Here is a 20,276-nt window from a genome sequence, read left to right as displayed (position 1 = left end):
TTTATGGACCAGAGCAATTATCAAATTTCTGCTATGAGCCTGTTTTTTTGGCGATAATTTTGTCATTACTTAAGACAAGGCTTTTTTTTGTGAATATTGTCCTGCAACAATGATTTTTTTTTTTGGCAATCCTTAGACAATTAAACCTAATAAAACTAAACAAAAGACACTTTTTTCCTTTTTTTGGGCAGTGTTAGTTTAAACATACATACTGTAGTGTTACTGCACATAAAAAGTGTGCATTTCATTCTGTAATTTGTCCTGTTAAAAACAACACAAAAATTATGATTTTTGGTTCAAAGCATTGCAAAGTTATTTACAAATGAAATAAAGTATTCTTTTTCAATTTTGCGCTTTTTTTCAGTGTTAAAGGTGTAAATATATGTAAAAGGTGTTATATTATATATATTAATGAACAAAGCAAACAAAACAGAAAAAAGTTTAAATATTAGTTAATAAAATAGAAAAAAAAAACACCAGGAAAATGATAATTAAATGGGGGAGAATAAGGACTGAATTGGGGCTGATTAAAGTAAACTAAGGATTTGTAAGGGGTTCAACAGAGGAACATTTAATTAGAAAACACAAACTTTTTTATACTTGTTAGGTTGCTTTAACTGACTTCATGTGCAGATTGAAGTTCATCCCTTTGATACACTGTAGATGAAAGAAACAGAAGGCTACAAAATGAAACAATGTTTCATTGTAGCTTTCTGTATTCACTGCTGAGCAATGTTGATGATAAACATTGCCAGGCTGCTTTTTTTTTTTACAGCTCCTGTTGCCCAGACCTTCTCTGTGTTCTCGGCAATGCAGCTGTGATTAATCAGAGCTGAATTGTGGGGTACTGGGATAGGGGGATCCCAGCAACAGGGCAGAAGGACTGGGCATAGTGGACACGCCCTGTGTACAATGATTACATTTTTTTGGGCGCGTCTAGTACGGCCAGGGTCCGCAACTGGATATACAGACTGTTTTTACTGTTGTGGGTTTAGTAACACTTTAATGGGCTCCTGGATGTGAATATTCCTGTTGAACCACTTTTCTGTCTACTTGGCTACCTTCATTCCTCTCTTTACACCTTCTATGTTGATTGCAATTTTGCATGCTCTTTTTGTGCCTCATAGACAAATTGCCCTTAAGTGAACCTCTCCAGACCCTCCTACTATATTAGATTGTATTTTTGATGTTAACAGGCTTATTTCTTTTGAAAAATATACATATTTTTGGGGAAATTTAATGAGAAAGTTTGATGCTATCTGGTTACAATGGCTTGAGAGTCTATGGGCCCAGTATTGGAGTAGGCTAATATGTGTTATAAATATTGGTGCACAGGTTTGGGGTTACATGTTATTCTTTTTTTTTTAATACTTTGTTTAGGAGGTCAGGTATAGCTGATAATATTATGTACTTGTAATTACCCATGTGCCTACCAACGTGTGTGTATGCCCTAAGGAGTTTTTTTTTCTCTCATTCTCTTTATTGTGTGATGCCCTGCGTACACTGATAATAGAATGCTGGTCATTTTACACCTCCCCCATTTCATTCAGCCCCCACAGTACCATAAACGTTAAAGGTCGAGCGCAGAGACTTGTAGTTCCAGTCTTAGCACACTGATTACAGAAGGCTGGTGGTTTTACACCTCATCCATTTATATGGGGGGGGGGGGGGGGGGTTGGATGTCATGATCTCTCCTTCTCCAATCACATAAAGCCTTTCATTCAGTGAAAGGTTTTAAATGCGCAGCCTTTCTCAAATCAGTGTGCTAATCCAGGAACTACAGGTCTCAGTGCATCCAGGAACTACAGGTCTCAGTGCCGGATGTTCAACGCTTACAGTACTCAGGGACCTGAATAATAGTAACATGTTTTACTGAACACAGCAGTCAGAGTTCAGCTTCATAGGCCTGCGCACATTGTGTGACGGGTGTGCCTGGGCACACCCTAATCACCCTGTGCGGTGCTGATTCCTCCAATTTCCTGATGCCCCCATTCTCCTCCCTGCAGTGCTTCCAGCTTCCCTTCTCTCCTCTCCCTACTGTGGGGGATGTTTCAGGATGGATTAATGAATGAACACAGTGAGTGATCTGTACCATTTACTATGATCAAACCATTTACTATGCTTCAGTTTGTGAATGAACAGGAAGCCGCTCAGCACAGAGTTCTTCCCATTTGTTCGCTGTCCAGTTCAGCTGAGGCTGCAGAGAAAGCGTTTGGGGAAGCCTCATTCCCTTTCTTTCTGTTTAGACCCTTGATATTTCACCAAAGCCCCCCAATGGGTAAAAAAGTAAAAAAAAAAAAATTAATAATAAATAAAAACTGTTCTGCTGATATACACACATATGAGTTTGTGGTCTGGAATGCACACCAATGTTCAGCTTTATATGTTGGAAAAAAACAGTGGCTTGTTTCTCTTTCATGGATTTGGGACAGGAAAAGGGGCCTCATTTTTTAAGAGTAGTAGTTAGCTGCTAATAGATTTTCAGGCAAACAGAAAGAGCCTAGTAAAGTAAACAGGAAGGTTTGTTGATAAGGTTGGCAGTGAAGGAATGGCCTTTTAAAAACAGCAGCGAAATAAAAAGGCAAAACAAACTTTTTCCATGAAATGTGACCAGCTGGGAACAAAACAGTGTGATCCTTGAGAAGATCACTGCAGAACAAGGTACAGAGGTCAACTTACGAGTCAGCAAGCAGCTTGTGGCACGCTGTCATGCACTGTTAAAGATAGCACTTGCTGATCTGCTTCTTTTCATATCTGATTTATTGGCGAGTCACATGCCCATGTATTTTCTGGAATCTCCACAGACACTGTTTCACCAACATGATTAAATATTTGATAGCAAGGTTTTAAAGTAAAGTATTTTTAAAATGGATGGAACGCTTTCAGATTACAAAGCATTACATATTTTCTATTGGCAGAAACTGCATTAAGGTGCAACTCCACTTTTCTTAGAAATCAAATGTGACAGGAAACAACAGGTAATGACAGTGAGGTTTTGTAAATGAGATGTTTACATGAGAATATTACATTATATAATATTCAAAATTTGTTTGTAGTTATGAGGGAACTAAAGACTAGGGCTTAGTTCCCAGCAGGCCTCAGCTGGTAAACTCTATTATGAACAGAAATGTGTATAGAAGGCATTTATTAAAACGTTCATCAAGATTTAAGCAGCCTTCCTGAAGCCATTTTTCGTTAGCCATACACCTTTTGATTTGGCCATGTCTCTAAATCTACCTTTTCGTCTGAAGCATGATTCGCATTCAGATCATTTATTCCAAAGCGATGGACAAGCTGTGAGGAAGAGATATGACGCCTCCATACAGCCTGTTTTAACCCTATTTTTGCCAGCAAACATGCCGAGTATATTTTGCCGTGGCTGTGATGCTTTGCTTGTGGCATGTAAACACCCCTATCCGGTGCCTATTGCAACCACACATTCAAATGAGGCCTTAGACATCTACTTGTTCAGCCCATAGGCTGAATTAGAGAAAACAGTAATTTCTTCATCCACGGTAAACAGCACGGATGAAGGAATCTCTCCTGCTGGCTATTGCCAACAATAAATTTCCACCCAACTCCTTCAACAAAAGTTGAATGAAAAATTGACTTTTGTCAAGCCAGGAGGTGCCTACAGAGCCATTGACAGCTTGAATGTTGGCCAACCCAACTGGAATCAGATGAAATTTGTGCCATTTATGGCCAACTTAAGTGCTAGACAGAAGCCATCACTGTCAGCCAGCAGCTTCAGTACTAAGTTCACCCAGAACCATTAGCACTTAGGCAGGACCAGAAATACATGCACCGAAAATCAGCCAGTTTAGGAGGAACAGGGCAAATTTTGGTCCGTGTGTACCTAGGGGCAGATCCAGGGGGGAACGGGGCAATCCAGGGGGGAACGGGGTAATTGCCCCCTGCGAGAATGCGGGTAAGAGAGCGGGCAGCTCCGCGGGTGAGAACGCAGGTGGTTCCACAGGTGAGAGCACGGGCGGCTCTGCAAATGAGTGCGCAGGGGGCTCCGTGGGCGGCTCCGAGGGTGAGAGCGCGGGCGGCTCCGTGGGTGGGCGGCTCCGCAAATGAGTGAGCAGGGGGCTTCGTGGGTGAGAGCGCGGGCGGCTCCGTGGGTGGGCGGCTCCGCAAATGAGTGAGCAGGGTGCTCCGCGGGCAGCTCTGCGGGTGAGAGTGCAGGCGGCTCCGCGGGTGAGAGCGCGGGCGGCTCCGCGGGTGGGTGGCTCCGCAAATGAGTGCGCGGGTGACTCCGCGGGTGAGAGAGCGGGTGGGCCGGATGGCTCGGTCGGTGAGCGGGTGAGCAATTGTGAATTGGTGAGTGGGGACACATGTGGGGGTGTCTTGGAGCACCTGAAAAATTTTCTGCAACATTTTCCCTGCACTTTCTGCACACCAGATGTGAAGCATTCCCTGCATTTTTACACATTATTTCTGAAGCACCTTCATAGTTTGAGTGACAATCCGCAATGTGTGGCAGGTGACATGGCAAGTGACAATTCGCAACGTATGGCAGGTGACGTGACAAGTGACAATCTGCATCTGGTGGCAGGCGACGTGGCAAGTGACACTCTCAGGGTTCCCACTGATTCTGCATTATGGTGAGTTGAACTATTTCATTTTATATAACAATGTAGTAATAGAAATAATGCACTTAAATCATCCTGACACCATAACAACCATGGTGCCGGGATGATTGAAACGCCAACACCAGCCATTTCTCCGATAAATTGCCCCAAAAAAAACATATTTTCTGGCAGTGCCCCTCCCGAGACTAGACTCTGGATCCGCCCCTGTGTGTACCGCTGTCTGTTCAACAGAAGCAGTTTAATAACTGGCTTCTGTCGAATGATTATGTTGGAAAACCAGCATTCGATCAGCGTTGTAGCCAATAACTGCAGCGCTGATCAGTGTATTGTGAAGGAGGGGAGTCCTGCTCTCAGAAAACAAAGACATAGTGGGGGAGATCCCTGCATTCACATTGCTTGTGTAGATGCAGAGATCTGTGAGGTTTTTTTTTTCATTCAACCTGCCAGTTGAACAAAAAAAAGAAAACCAAAGGCTCTGGAGCACAGTGGGCAAACTGCTAAACAATAGCAGGCCACGTTTCCTGCACCAGGGTTGTAAGATGTTACAAGATGCTGAGAACAAGGAAAATTTAGGCACTTACAATAGTTGCATTTAAATATACATTTAGTACCCATTTATACTATTGCATTGAGATAACGTGTGCGGCAACACACATATTTCACATGGGTGTACTGCTGTGCCATTTATTCTGAATGGTACCCCAATGCACTTGAGTTGTGGTGCGCTGCGTTTTTAAAAATAGCACACCTTTTTTTCGTGTGTCTTACGCAGCTGAGTGCGTTAACACATGATAAAACACACATTAACATATGTGCAATAAATGCATCACAAATATGTGAATGGGCCCTTATTTATTTTTTTTTTTTTAATGATTACATAATTGCATTAATTTGTTTTTTTTTTTTTAATTTGCCTTAAATTTACTCTTTATAAAAATGATAATTGGCACTTCGCCCACACTAAATATTATCCATAGAGAACAGATCTTTTGTCTGTAGTGGCCTGCCTGTGTCTCCCCCAAGACATGAAATAACAGTGGCCCGATCAGGACATTTTCCCTATTTTCATATAATTCTAGGTCCATCATAGAAAAGCACACATGCGTATAGAGCAGTGTGCCTGCAGAAGTGACTGTCCTCTCAGGTCTGCGTGCAGATAAACTGCTTCTCCCCCCAAAGTTCATACTTATCAGTTGTTGTCAGCTGTTTTAAGGAAGATATTTTTACAACTATTGAACAATCTCACCCAGAGTCCCTGACTAATGATTATGTCATGTCCATCATGTCACAAACACAACAATTTTATCCTTTGGACACTAGATATTGAGAAATCCGCACAGTGTGGCTGTGACAGACATGGTGCTGTATTCACATTTGTGGTTTAAAAAATTTAGCAAACTCTCAATCACAAGACTCAAAGCCCAATTCCAGCTAAAACTTGTTTTAGTGAAAAACACACAATTAAAATGTACTGCCAAATTAATTAATGTGTTCCACCGCACTAATAAATTGTGAATAAAAAAGGACTAAATATCAGTGATATATTGTGCTGCTACTTCATAAATAAATTATACCAATATAGAGTGAAAAAATCGTAAGTGCCAAACTAATACATAATCCACAGTAGTGCATATATCTCTTAAAAAAAAAAAAAAAAAAAAAAGCTTAAATGTAAAAAAAAATATTGAAAAGGTCTGTGCAAAGTTCATCTAATGAAAATATCAAAAATCAAATAAGTCCACTAAGTATTGGTTCAAATGAAAGTATCACACATCCATGTGAAATCTTGCCAAAAATAATACACCATAAATCCGCCACCAATGTGATGAGAGTGAGCCCTTCTCCCTTAAGAGTAAACACTCACCAAACAAGCATGACTCTCATTCTCATGAGAAGGCGCTAGCGCTTAGTCAGTTGTTCAATCACCACTTGATAGGATGCTATCCCACTCTGCTTGTACCCATAGAGCTCATCACACCATATGTTATGCCTGCACTTCATATGCATTGACGCGGGAGCCTATGGGAGTCAGGGGATGCAAGAATCTTCCAAGAATCTGCAATTACCTATTTACCTCACATGAAAAATGCACAACTTTGAGGAGATAATAAGTAAACAGGCTTATGGTATAGTGTAGTGTCCACCGCTCCTCTATGTCCTGCAGGGACCCCCTGGGACGGGACTGCTGGAAATCTTGGAATAAGGAATGGATACCCCGTTGGAAACCAGGAAGTTCATGCCGACCAACGTAGAAAGCATCGGCGGACATGACATCACCAGAAGAGGTAGAGGTGGCTGGGAAGGTCAGGCTACACATTCGGAGCTCCCTGCTCCTTCTAAAGGCCTTAAACTTGTTTTATTTATGGATGAAGTGCAAATGTAAAACCTTTGTCAATCTTTCACTGTTGCCTGTATTGCTGTTGGGGAGTTTTTATTCTCATGTTGATGGCACAGAACCGGAAGTAAAAGAAATTCTCTTTATTTCCTTTCTATTTGACAGTCATCAGACAGAACAGGAAGTGAAAAGACCCCCCCCCCCCTTATAGGGTCACAGCAATAAATAAAGTTTTCGCTGGAGTTGGGCTTTATGTATAGTGACTGGCATGTGCTGCTGAACAACACCATTTACAGTATAAGTATAATATTACACAAAAGTAATGTTTTATTTTATTTATAGAACTGCACCCCCACTTTTGTAATAATACAAATTATTCTGAACAGAGACGATTCAAAAAACCATCAGGAGTGTGCTTGCAATGACTGTGATGGATAGCACTACATGCAGTCCAAAACTTAAAGCAAGAAGTTACTGGTATGTCAATTACACCAATTTATTATTAATAGTAGGGTTATATAGGTCAGGTGGCCAACATTTCAGGGCCACACAGCTCCCTTCCTGGGGGCGACCCATCACTTGCTGTATACTTTTATGATTACTTATGTTCCATAGGCATTAGGTATTACTGAAATGGGGCTCCTTATTCGACAGGGATTGATCCACACCCTCCTGCTCAGAAGCAACAGTTCAAATGATAAATAAAACATCCAGCTGGTTTTATACTCCAACAATTACGTGAAAGTGGATAATTGGGTTTAGGTGGAATGTCCCATTAAATTTATGTGTTTGTATGCTGACCATTAAAAGAAGCAGAAACACATTAAGCGTACATCTCCAATGACACTGGTACACACTATATACTGAGAGTCATTTATGGCTGTGAGAAGACTGAACCATGAACACATTTAGTCAATATAGTAGAAAGCCTAAAAAATTAAAAAAAATTAAGTTATATACAATCTGTTTTGTAGGTGCATGCACATCACATAATCAAGGATGGGTGTTCCTGTCCAGCTTGTCACCTTCATTCAGGAATGTGTGCAGTCAGCAGTGATAGGAGACAGCTTCCTGCTACAATACTGATAAGTTCACAAGATAAGTAAGGCAACAAACACAGTTAATCTCAAAGCTTTGCAATACTAAATCCTCACAATTGTATGTGTAGTTTTACTTATGTTATGGAAAACATTCTTACAAAGATGTAATAGGCATGTGAGTATATGCTGGGATTGAAAGTTGAAAATAATATAGTATATACAGAAGCCTACATTAGTGCGATATTCCATAATAGACTTTAAAGTCCCTCTATACTATTGTGCGTGCATTACTGCACACACCACAACAAGCAATAAATGTTCATTGCATTCATTCTGATCATTCATCTGTTTTTCTACATTGTCATTCTGAATGGTACCACAACCAACATAAAAAGGTCCACACAAATGTGAGCACATTCTGCATTGTTGTGTGCTGCATTGGCCAAAAAAGTTGAATTTGAGTAGTTCACTGGTCCATTCAAAGTGAATGGACTGCTTTAACAAAATGTGTTTAACACACAAAATGTATGCATAAAGCCGTCCATAGACAAGTCAAAAACAGAAAGTTCTGTCAATCGAAAAATTCAAATTGCGCATACGATTGTACCATTATTTATTTCATTTTTCTAAAAAAAAAATCCAGCATGTTGGATTAAGCACTTTCAATTGCAGCACAAAAATCACATGTCGTAGCTGGCACACTAATGATGGGAAAAACAAACAACCAGACGATCGATGAGGATTTCCGTTTAATTTTTGACTCATCTATGGCTGGCTTGAGTGTGAAGGGTACCTCAAAGCATAGGTTGCAAAATGTTAAAAAAAACGAAGTGCTATAAGAGAAGTGTTCGACCTACTAGACAATCCTGATACTTATTGGTAAAAATGAGAAGTACCCAAGACTGAACACATCCTGTCTCAAATTGTGCAATGATGGTAAAGTCTGTGATCACTGACTAGAAACATGAGGAAATGACTACAATAAAGTGAGAAGTAGGACCCCGTTAGACCTCATTATTATTATTGCTTTTGTAAAATGGCAGTTATGGTCAGTATTTTGGTTTCCCAACATGGCACCATGGTAGAGTGGTATAATTCTGCTTTTGTAACATGAAACTCATTATAACATTAAAAAGTATGTTGTGTATACTTATATAATTCTGTGTACTAACTTATATACCTTTGCACAAGCAAAATACAAAAGGTAATTAACCTTAATCCCCCCATCTTCATTTTATATTTAAATACAATCTAAAAAGATATATCTACTTTTATAGAGAAACTTAAGCCAGACCCAAGTTCATATCTGAATACTAATTAAAGATGAATTCCAGGTATGGATTTTTTATATAGTCCATAGCTTGGACCAATAGTAACTATGAATATACCATTAAACAGTATGTGCTCAGGTATGTAGAGATAAAATGAAGGGTACCAACATCCCAATATACTAGATTCTAGAGAAAGGAGTAGGGTGGGGCAAGTGGGATTTTCCCCGGTACCGTCACAAGACATTACAACATAATACTTTAAAATAAAGTTTATTTACAAACAGTCAACATACATATTAAAACATTGAATATTACAGATCATTTTCATTCTAGTCCCACTCAGAATGATAAGTGTCTCCAGTTACCATTAACCACTAAAGTTCAAGTTCCCATAGACCATTGAAGGTCAAGCTCCCAACATGTTTTGCGGATTCCATACAGGAGAGCAAGATGGAATAACAGGATAACTGGATAATGGAGAAAGTAATAAAATGTATAAATATACAAACAATATCATTTAGGGACAATGGTAAGTACCCCATATCTTCTATGGGTTTTAATAAACATTGGAGATAGAATAGATAGAACTGTTCTATCTCCAATGTTTATTAAAACCTATAGAAGATATGGGATACGTACCATTGTTCCTAAATTATGTTGCTTGTATATTTACATATTTTATTACTTTCTCCATTATTCAGTTCTCCTGTTCCTCCATCTTGCTCTCCTGAAGAAGCAGGGAATCCGTGAAACATGTTGGGAGCTTGACCTTCAATGGTCTATGGGAGCTTGAACTTTAGTGGTTAATGGTACCTGGAGACACTTATCATTCTGAGTGGGTCTCCAACAGATGTGGTATGACCACTTAGAATGAAAATGATTTGTAATATCCAATTTTTTAATATGTATGTTGACTGTTTGTAAATAAACTTTATTTTAAAGTATTATGTTGTAATGTCTTGTGACAGTACCGGGAAAATCCCACTTGCCCCAACCTTCCCCTTTCTCTATAAATATACCATACCCGACCAATGTTCCTGGAAGCTGGAAATCACTGAAGTAGACACCACTACTACAGTGATCTCCCCTCCTGGGTGCTGTGCTGAACAGCTGGCATGATGCATTCTAAACACAGGAGGTCAGCCACTTGGCATGTGCGCCATTTATTTTCTGACTGAAAACAAAGCTTTCTCTGATTACATGGGGTGAAGAGATGAGGCATTTGCAGCCCGCTCTCCACCTGGTTGAATCAGAGAATGCTTTGCATTCATTTAGAAAATGCAAAGCATTCTGCTGAGTGGCCGACCTCCTGTATTCACATTGCATTAGGCAACCCACTCAGCATGGAATCCAGAAGCGAGTGGAGATCAATGAAGTAGCGGTTTCTATTTCAGTGATTTCCAGCTTCCCAGGCCATCAGCCAGGTATGGTATATACATAACCATTTATACTTTAAAGACGAATTACAGGCATGGTATATTTTGCATAGTTAAACAGATCCAGCTTGGGCCAATGTAACTATGTATGTACCATACCTGGCCTATGCCCCTGGAAGCTGGAAATCAACCCTGTCCTGTCAAGAAGGTTTAATTTCCTGTCTCTCAGTTAAAACAGCTAGTAAAATTATTTCCAAAGTGAGGGGAAATCCTGTCTTAAACAGCTGTTACTAGAACAGGTCCCCCCACCAGAAGATTTCCTCTTACCTCCTTTTCCAATGCCAGCTCTAAAATCTTGGATTTCCCCTCACTTTCTATACCAAGGATAGTGGTTCCCAGAAAAAATAGAGAGGGTTAAACCACACTCATATTTAGCCAATCCCACTTCTGGATAGAGTACCACAGAACACTATCAAGAAGATGACTTTAAATAAAGAAATTTGGGAAACAGAATTCAATGACAACATTGAAAATAATGTTAGGGCCACAAGTATTACGCAATGGCTCTATGGGCTTGCGAGCCCCTAGCACCCCTTGTTAAAATTAATTAAGGCCTGTTTTAGTTGTAATAAGGTCTTTGTACTGGATAGTTTGCAGTCTCTCTTTTTGTCTGTTTCAGGTACCTCCTTTGCTGTATCCAATCAGGATTTCAGCTATCAACTGTTGATAGGTAGATCAACTAAATGCTTTTTACCCTCTGGCTACAGACTTTTTTAATGTAAACCTGAGGTGCTTGTCAGTAGTTAGACTTTCAATCAAACAAGCTGTCCTGCTCTCCCTTCCCTTTGTTGTGGTTATCCTTTTTGGGAGTATTGTCGCCCACTATTGTGGATGGACAGTGTGGTTAAAGACTTTAATGGACTGTTATGTTCAGCTCGAGTCTTTGGTTTGTTTATGATTATAAAGTTTAACCACTAGCCGCCCGCCCACTGTCATATGACGGTGGGACGAGGCAGCTCTCGTTCTGGGCAGATGTCATATGACGTGATCGCCTTCCCACGTCACTGGAGACCCGATGCGCGTGCCCAGCGGCCACGATGTCCGCCGGGCACCCATGATTGTCCAGTAACTGAGCAGGACCGTTGATCTGTGTGTGTAAACACACAGAGCCACGTCCTGTGAGAGAAGAGGAGACAGATGGTGTGTCCCTTGTACATAGGGACACCGATCGGTCACCTCCCCCCGTCAGTCCCCTCCCCCCACAGTTAGAATCATCTCCCTAGGACACACATTTAACCCCTCGATCACCGCCTAGTGTTAACCTCTTCCCTGCCAGTCACATTTACACATTAATCAATGAATTTTTATAGCACGGATCACTGTATAAATGTGAAAGGTCCCAAAAATGTGTCAAAAGTGTCCGATATGTCTGTCTCAATATCGCAGTCACAATAAAAATCGCAGATCGCCGTCATGACTAGTAAAAAAAAAAAATAATAATAATAAAAATGCTATAAATCTATCCCCTATTTTGTAGACGCTATAACTTTTGCGCAAACCAATCAATATGCACTTATTGCGATTTTTTTAACCAAAAATATGTAGAAGAATACATATCGGCCTAACTGAGTAAAAAAATTAAAAAAAAAAAAAAATTGGATATTTATTATAGCAAAAAGTAAAAAATATTGAGTTTTTTCAAACTTGTCCCTCTTCTTTTGTTTATAGCGCAATAAATAAAAACCGCAGAGGTGATCAAATACCACCAAAAGAAAACTCTATTTGTGGGGAAAAATTTATAAAAATTTCATTAGGGGGCAGTGTAACATGACCGCGCAATTGTCATTCAAATTGTGACAGTGCTGAAAGTTGAAAAATGGCTTGGGCAGAAAGGGGGTGAAAGTGCCCTGTATTGAGGTGGCTAAAGAAAGTTTAATGGTTTTACTTATGTGTTTCAACGCCAATAAAGGGCCGCAACCTATTTTCCAAGATGGTTGTCTTTTGTTGTTTCTTTTAATTAACTTTTCTATTTCTGAAGATTTTCTTATTATTTGGTTAAGAGGGTGCTTGTGGGGTTTGCAATCCCTTGCGCAAACCATTGTTTGTAGACAATTATTATGAAAATATTACAATATGGAACATCTAATTTCTTTAATCCAGTTTGTGCAAAAACAGGTAAATTTGTGATGTTCACTAACAAACAATTAGAGATATGCATATTCAACATAACATAATCAAGTTTCGCTTACAGATAAATTTGTAGTAAAAAATGTTAAACTTACCTTTCCTTTTGGGCTCTTTTCATTGGCTGGGTACATGAAGATCCCACCATACACTAAAGTCCTGTGAACATCTGCAACCATGGAGCCAACGTATCTGGAGCTATATGGAGAGCTTCCATCCTGGACAAGACAAAGGAAACATTTATCCAACTTGTGTGGCAAGCTGAATCATACTTCTATTATAGCTAATCATCAAGGATATTTAGTATAAATTTGAGGCCATTAGGCCTCAACAGAGTTGTTTCCTTTGTTATTTACTAGCTGGGAAATTATACACAAATCTAAAAACTTCCATTTTACTGGTATGGTATTTTTGACTTGAGCGTGTAGTAGGCTTTTTTGACAATGAAAACTAGATCCAAAAATGATCAGTTTAATGAATGAATGAATGATACCCCTAAAGTTTTTATACATGTAATGAGACACCCTTAATTAGTTTGCAGTAGGGCCTGAGAGATTTTAGTTATGTCTGATCATATGTGTGCGCAGCCTATTGTTTTAGGGTGTGCACCCCAAAGCTCAAACATACGTGTGTGTGTGTCTGTATGCATATGACCCTGGAACATTGATCTCCCTGCCAGCACAGTGAAAGAAAAGCACGTAAGCACTTCTCTTATGGCAGAACCAGTAAAAAGGAGATTTTTCCCATCTCCCCACTGCTACATAGAGCGATAATGCTAATGTGCACTAGGTGATTAGGGTGTGCCCAGGCACATCCGGCAAACCCTGTGCGCACGCCTATGTGTCCGATAATGAAAAGTAAGATATACAAGGACCTCCAGGGTATATTTTGGACCTGCTCCCCTATCTCAGTGTGCTGAACACATTAAGGCAGGCCATAGAGCAAGGGGAGGCAACCTTAAGAAGGTGGAGATCTACCTGAACAACATGGGAGGAGTCAAAGATCACCGGGCACCTCACACCTGATTTAAACCTCTAATCATCGTACTACTGTGTTGCAATCGCATGCATTGCACGACAATTATGGATTTAAATCAGGTGGGAAGAAGGCAACATGTCGCCTCCTCGCCACCTGTCAAACACACTCTGATCACTTTTCAAAGGAGCAACAGTGCCTGCTGCACTTGTGAATGAGCCCTTAGTTGCATTTGGCAGCAGCACCCTTAGGGCTTGTTCACACGTAAAGTTTGGGAGGTGATAAAACTCTGGAGTTGAGTCGTGGTTTTACTGCCCCCAATCCCTACCCCCTTTAGCTGCTAAGGCAGCAACCAAAGGTGTACACATGCCGCAGCAGGAATTAAGCCCCCCATTGCTTTTTGTGGATGCTACAACCTGCCAATTGAGATTCCTTCAAGTAAATGGGACTACTCTGCAAATTCCCTGCAACTGCATGCTTCTGCAGGGTCCAAGCAGGTGGTAAGAAAGCAACACAATGCTGCCTGCTGTACTGCACACGGTTGCAGGGCACTTGCAGAGTGGCCTCATCAACTTGCATGGGTCATGCTTGGCAGGTGCTTCACCCACCCACCAACCATGGTAGGGCATATACGCTGCAGCTGCGACACGTGTACACCCCTGGCTACTACAGCTAAAGGGGGTGCGGTTGGGGAGATGGTAAACAAAACACACCTTAACTATGGGATTTTGCCACCCAACAAACTGTAAATGTAAATGAACTTGTTCTGAGCTGCTTTCACACTAATGTGCTGCGGTTTACCTGCACCTCGGTAAACCACAGTGCATCTGCAGCTTAGCTACGCTAAGCCATAAACTTTTGGGACAGGAGCTAGCACTACAGAGAAGGCATCAGCTTATGCAGCTCTTGCTCCAACTTTACAAGTAGTCCCTCTGCAGTGCACTCTGTTTGATGCTCTGGGGTGGTGGGTCAGCAAGCCCAGGCCGCGATCTACCAGTCATCTGGACACGATCTACAGGTTGCTGACCCCTGACATAGAGGATGTGAATTTCTTTCCTGCTGCCACTAGTTGCAGGAAAGAAATTTGCATGACTCCCCCATCAACACAGACAATGCTGACAGGGGAATCTCCCCTACCGAGCAATTGTCTGTTCCCTTGTGTGTGTGTGTGGGGGGGGTACCAGAACAAGCCTTCCCACCCAGGAGAAGACAGTGATTATTGCTAGAAGCTAGCAGCCACTAGTGGTAATCGCAACTGAATCTGGCAGGCTGGTTGTACCCAAGCCGATCGGTTGATCAATTTGGTACATTCAGCCTGCCCACACATGGTTCGAATCTTGGCCAGTTCCTGCTGAACCAGCTGAGATTCAAATCATCTATGGCCGGCATTACTTCAGTATCCAACCACCCTTGTATTTTACATATAATTGTTTATAATAGGTCCACTAAATACAGTCAAAATAAATAGTATTATTTTTCTGCTTAGTCACGCTTTCATTTCCCTTTTTATGAATAGAAATAAATCGTACAAATACTTTCACTTTGCAATATGAACCAGGCACGCTTCTGGCACAGGGCCCAGGGTTCCCTTTCTGATTAAACACACATCCGCGAGGGTTTTCCCCTGATCCAGATTACAAGTAGGACTGAAGTAACACAAGGAAATCATATCCAATTTACAAGGCAGATTTAATAAACATAAAATAGCCATGATAAACACATCATCGTTGTTCACTTTGTCCTTACTTATGGTAAGTAGTATAGCTCCATTCAGATCTGTGCGACCTGTGTTCTGCAGGCAGGGCAGCCCATTCATTTCAATGGGCTGCCCTACCCTCAAACACAGGGAAAACATTCTCAGACCTTTTGTTAAAATTGCACCCCTTGGAACCGCAGGGTTTTGCGTGTCCAAAAACACAGGTGTTTTGCTGATGCGTGGAGGTGCCATTAAAGTAAGAATTAGTGGCACCCCCATGTGTCTGCTAAAGAGCAGCGCATGTTCCCAACACACGATAGTGTGAACCTAGCCTAAAGAGGCTATAGCAAAAATTGCACAAGACCTGTCAAGAAATAATTACCGGTACTTATTGTGAAACCAGGAATTTAAAGTATTTAAATATTTATTTACAATAGAGTGTATCTAACATAAAAAAAAAAGTAATATAATACAGCTTACATGTACTTGGATTAAGTGGTTGCTTATAGTCATGGTCTTTGTTCTGTGATCCCTGCAATAAAATAATGATGTTGTGTCTGCTGCAATCTTAGCAGCAATATTGGGCACCTGCGTCTGTATTACAGCAGGCATGAAACCAAACTAGTTATGTTCTTATTTACCATAAATAGTAAGCAGAAACAATAAACCTTGGCCACCAATCAGACTTCAGCTTCTGAGGAAGAAAAGCTAATGAATACTGCTTTCTGCCATCAATGTCCTACAATATGTTAAAAATGCTGCAGGTTCTCTAAACTATATCTATCTAAATGAAGTGTATACAAGAACATATACAGTAAAATAGACCCTATGCAAAAGTTAATACATCATAACACAAATTGTAACCTACCTATGTTTCTTACTAATAAAAATATTCAACAAGACCTTGTTCCCCTGAGAATCTCAGGACCATCCCAACTCAGTCCTCCAAGTATTTTTATGGATATCAGCTTGGTGGCTCCTTTAAACACATGGTGGGAATACCCTAACCTAAAGTGAGGATGTTTTAGATAAGGGTCAATTAAATGCTCTACACGGTCATAGGTAGATCTTTCTGTAAAGCCTAGGAGGCTCTCCTGAATTGGCAACCTGAAGACTGTACTAACACCAAGTTTAATGTCACAGATATTCTCACAGCGGCAAAGAGGGTTACAGGAAAAGTTTGGAAGACTTCAACTTGCCCCTTCAATGAAGTCAAGCACAGAGTTTTTCAGGCATGGTTTATTTAAAAAATTGCAGCTAGAGAGAATGATAAGATGGCTAGATTCCGTAAAATATGGGAACCGTGGATTGAAACCTATATGTTGCCCTCTTTTGACTTAGTATCTTTGTTCCTGTAGAGAGTGGTAGTTTGAGTGGTAGTCCCTGGAGAACAAGGGAAGTTTTTTACCTTCCCTCTTCCCCCTTCCTTTTTTTCTTCCTTTACCTTTTTTCCTCCCCATTTCCCTTCCACTTCTTTATCTTTCCTTATTCTCACTGAAGGTTTGGGGGCCTCACTTTCAGACAGAAATGTTAAGGCCCAAGTTTCTCTCCCCCTCCCCTTTTTTAGGTCATACATTATATTTTTCTTTGGGCACACCCTGAGCATTCTTCCTTTATGTGTCTTAACCTTACACAACCCTGGTTCACTTGAGTCCTAAATTTTCACTGCTTTACTATACTGTCTTTCAATGATTTATTTGTTCATGTCAGTGTATTGACCTTTTTTTCTATTTGGAATGTTACAATTAATACATTTACTTTTGGGCATTCAAGATAATCAATAATAACTAATGGCATTCAAGATAATCAATAATAACTATTTGAACAAAAATTTTTCAACAAGAAAAAAAGAAAAGGCTGCAAATGATAAAAGTATCATAACTGAACTTGTGGGATATCTATAGACATGTTAGGAAATAACATTAGTAAATACGTTCTATTGCAGTTCTGTTCTAAAATAACAAGCAAGCTTTAATTGCAACTGAATCCGGCAGGCTGGTTAATCGATCAATTTGGTACATTCAGCCTGCCCACACATGGTTTGAATCTTGGCCAGTTCCTGCGGAACTGGCTGAGATTCGAACCATCTATGGCCGGCATAACTTTAGTATCCAACCACCCTTGTATTTTACATATAATTGTTTATAATAGGTCCACTAAATGCAGTCAAAATAAATAGTATTATTTTTCTGCTTAGTCACGCTTTCATTTCCCTTTTTATGAATAGAAATAAACCGTACAAATACTTTCACTTTGCAATATGAACCAGGCACGCTTCTGGCACAGGGCCCAGGGTTCCCTTTCTGATTAAACACACATCCACAAGGGTTTTCCCCTGATCCAGGTTACAAGTAGGACTGAAGTAACACAAGGAAATCATATCCGATTTACAAGGCAGATTTAATAAACATAAAATAGCCATGATAAACACATCATCGTTGTTCACTTTGTCCTTACTTATGGTAAGTAGTATAGCTCCATTCAGATCTGTGCGACCTGTGTTCTGCAGGCAGGGCAGCCCATTCATTTCAATGGGCTGCCCTACCCTCAAACACAGGGAAAACATTCTCAGACCTTTTGTTAAAATTGCACCCCTTGGAACCGCAGGGTTTTGCGTGTCCAAAAACACAGGTGTTTTGCTGATGTGTGGAGATGCCATTAAAGTAAGAATTAGTGGCACCCCCATGTGTCTGCTAAAGAGCAGCGCATTTCTCTCGCATGTCTGGAACATGAACGACTGTGCACGTGTTCCCAACACACGATAGTGTGACCTTGCCTAAAGAGGCTATAGCAAAAATTGCACATGACCTGTCAAGAAATAATTACTTATTGTGAAACCAGGAATTTAAAGTATATAAATATTTATTTACAATAAAGTGTATCCAATATAAAAAAGTAATATATTGCAGCTTACATGTACTTGGATTCAGTGGTTGCTTTTGTTTTCTGTTTTGCAGATTTTTAACCTAATAATCCTGTTAATAACACATTTCCTGTCCTTATGAGGCTACGCTTAATTCTTTACTGTGTATCCAGAGACAGTCATGGTTGCCACACAGGCTGGACTTTAAACATGTCTGCCTTTGTTCATCTCTATTACATTAGGGCTGATGGTAATAGTAGTTTACCCATGAGAAAATAGATGTTTGTGCTTTATTTTCAGCTTACAGGAAGTGACAATGCATTTCTGCATTAACAGGCATTTTGCCTACGGTCACACCACACTGAATGTGACCCATCTCGTCTGATCTCAGAAGATTAACAGGTATTTTCTGTACTTGCTAAAAATGTTAGCCAGAAAAAAAAACTTAAGGCTAAGAATCAGTGAGGTGCATCATAATAAATCTTGCATTTAAATATGTTTTAAATCTGTCATTTAGATCTCCAAATGACAAATAACGTATGTAAAGCCAAAACATTATTTTAGTATTGGATTTAATAAGGAATGGTTAAGATTAGGACCCCTGTTGGGTTTTGTTTTTTGATTCTGCTCCCTCTCCTGTCAAGGAGATTTCATTTCCTGTCCAAGAGACTAAATGGCTAGTAAAACTATTACCAAAGATCTGGGAAATCTTATCTTAGACATCTGTCATTAGAACAGGTCTCCTCTCCTGAAGATTCCATCTCACTTGCTTTTCCTGTGACAGCTGCAAAATGTTGGATTTCCCCTTACATCCTGTGCGAAGGACAGAGAACAAAAAAATCTCAAGGTCCTTACCCTCCCTTTCCCCTTGTCCCAAGATTCAAACTCTTCCGTGCCTTTGGTACTCATCAAGATGACAAAGACTTGGTAGTTAAGTCGCCTCAATAAATCTGTCCATACATGGATTAAAATTCAGCCAGTTCAGCAGGGACCGCTGAATTTTGATCCATGTGTGAGCAGGTTGATTGTATACAAGTCAATCTACTGATCAACTTCTGAACAACCAGCCTGTCGGAATTTCCCTGCCCAATCAGTGCTGCAAGCTATAGACAGCATCGCTCATCAGTGTATTCCGACGGCAGGGAAATCTGCCCACTATCAGAATACAATATCTCAGCGGGGAGGATTCCACCATCCACATCAAATGTGTAGATAGGTAAATCAGTCCGTCTTTTCTGTTCAACCCGCTGGTTTTACAGAAAAGAACACTAATGTATGGTCTACCTAACTTGTTAATATATAATATACTGTAAATAGGTAATCTTTGGGTAGTAAAACTCCTGGGTTGTGATTGTACCCTTGGCCAATGCCAGGTCTTTCGCTGTTTCTGTATTCAGCTATCATTTTGTAACTTGTAAAATTTCAATAAAAAATGTATGGAAACAGAAAAACATGAAAAATGTTCTAAATTTTACCCGCTATTCAGAAACAAAAATCTATCTAAAATTAAAGTACACTTAATGTTGGATATCTCAGATGTCAGGTTGCATTGTGGCAATGTTTACTTTAAATCTAAAAATGCACACTTATTTCCCAGGACCAATCTGTATTTCCCAAGCCAATCTCTACCTAATTACACTTTATCATACACAAATATACTAGATCATGAGTTGCTATCTTTATCATAGTGTTAAAGTGGGGACACAGGCAATGTTTACTTTAAGTCTACAAATGCACACCTGTTTCCTAGGATCATTCTGTATTTCTCAAGCCAATCTTCTACCTAATTATACTTTATCATACACAAATATACTAGATCTTGAGTTGGTATCTTTATTATAGTGTTAGGGCAGGGGACAAAGGCACAGAAAAGGCACCTGCTTTTCCCAGGAGCTTTGTGAACTTTGCAAGTATCAGATGCAAGGCCCAAGAATCTCCACT

At 40.2% G+C, this 20,276-nt stretch overlaps 1 protein-coding gene and 1 long non-coding RNA gene across 2 annotated transcripts in view; one reads left to right on the top strand and one right to left on the bottom strand.

Annotated features, from left to right (window-relative positions):
* The window catches only part of LOC141146739 (uncharacterized), a 54,378-nt gene extending 39,696 nt beyond the window's left edge, over window positions 1-14,682 (top strand). The window contains exons 2-4 of the long non-coding RNA XR_012244981.1: window positions 4,487-4,607; window positions 7,273-7,407; window positions 12,940-14,682. This is a non-coding gene — a long non-coding RNA (uncharacterized lncRNA). The remainder of the gene's footprint in view (window positions 1-4,486; window positions 4,608-7,272; window positions 7,408-12,939) is intronic.
* LOC141146724 (fructose-1,6-bisphosphatase isozyme 2) overlaps window positions 1-20,276 on the bottom strand; it is a 71,468-nt gene that overhangs the window by 4,638 nt on the left and 46,554 nt on the right. Inside the window, exon 6 of the mRNA XM_073633235.1 lies at window positions 12,900-13,019. Coding sequence (XP_073489336.1) covers window positions 12,900-13,019 — 120 coding nt within the window. The remainder of the gene's footprint in view (window positions 1-12,899; window positions 13,020-20,276) is intronic.

Source organism: Aquarana catesbeiana, linkage group LG01 (genome assembly GCF_042186555.1).
Source record: "Aquarana catesbeiana isolate 2022-GZ linkage group LG01, ASM4218655v1, whole genome shotgun sequence".
Lineage (NCBI taxonomy): Eukaryota > Metazoa > Chordata > Amphibia > Anura > Ranidae > Aquarana > Aquarana catesbeiana.
This window is presented reverse-complemented; position numbering and strand designations above follow the sequence as displayed.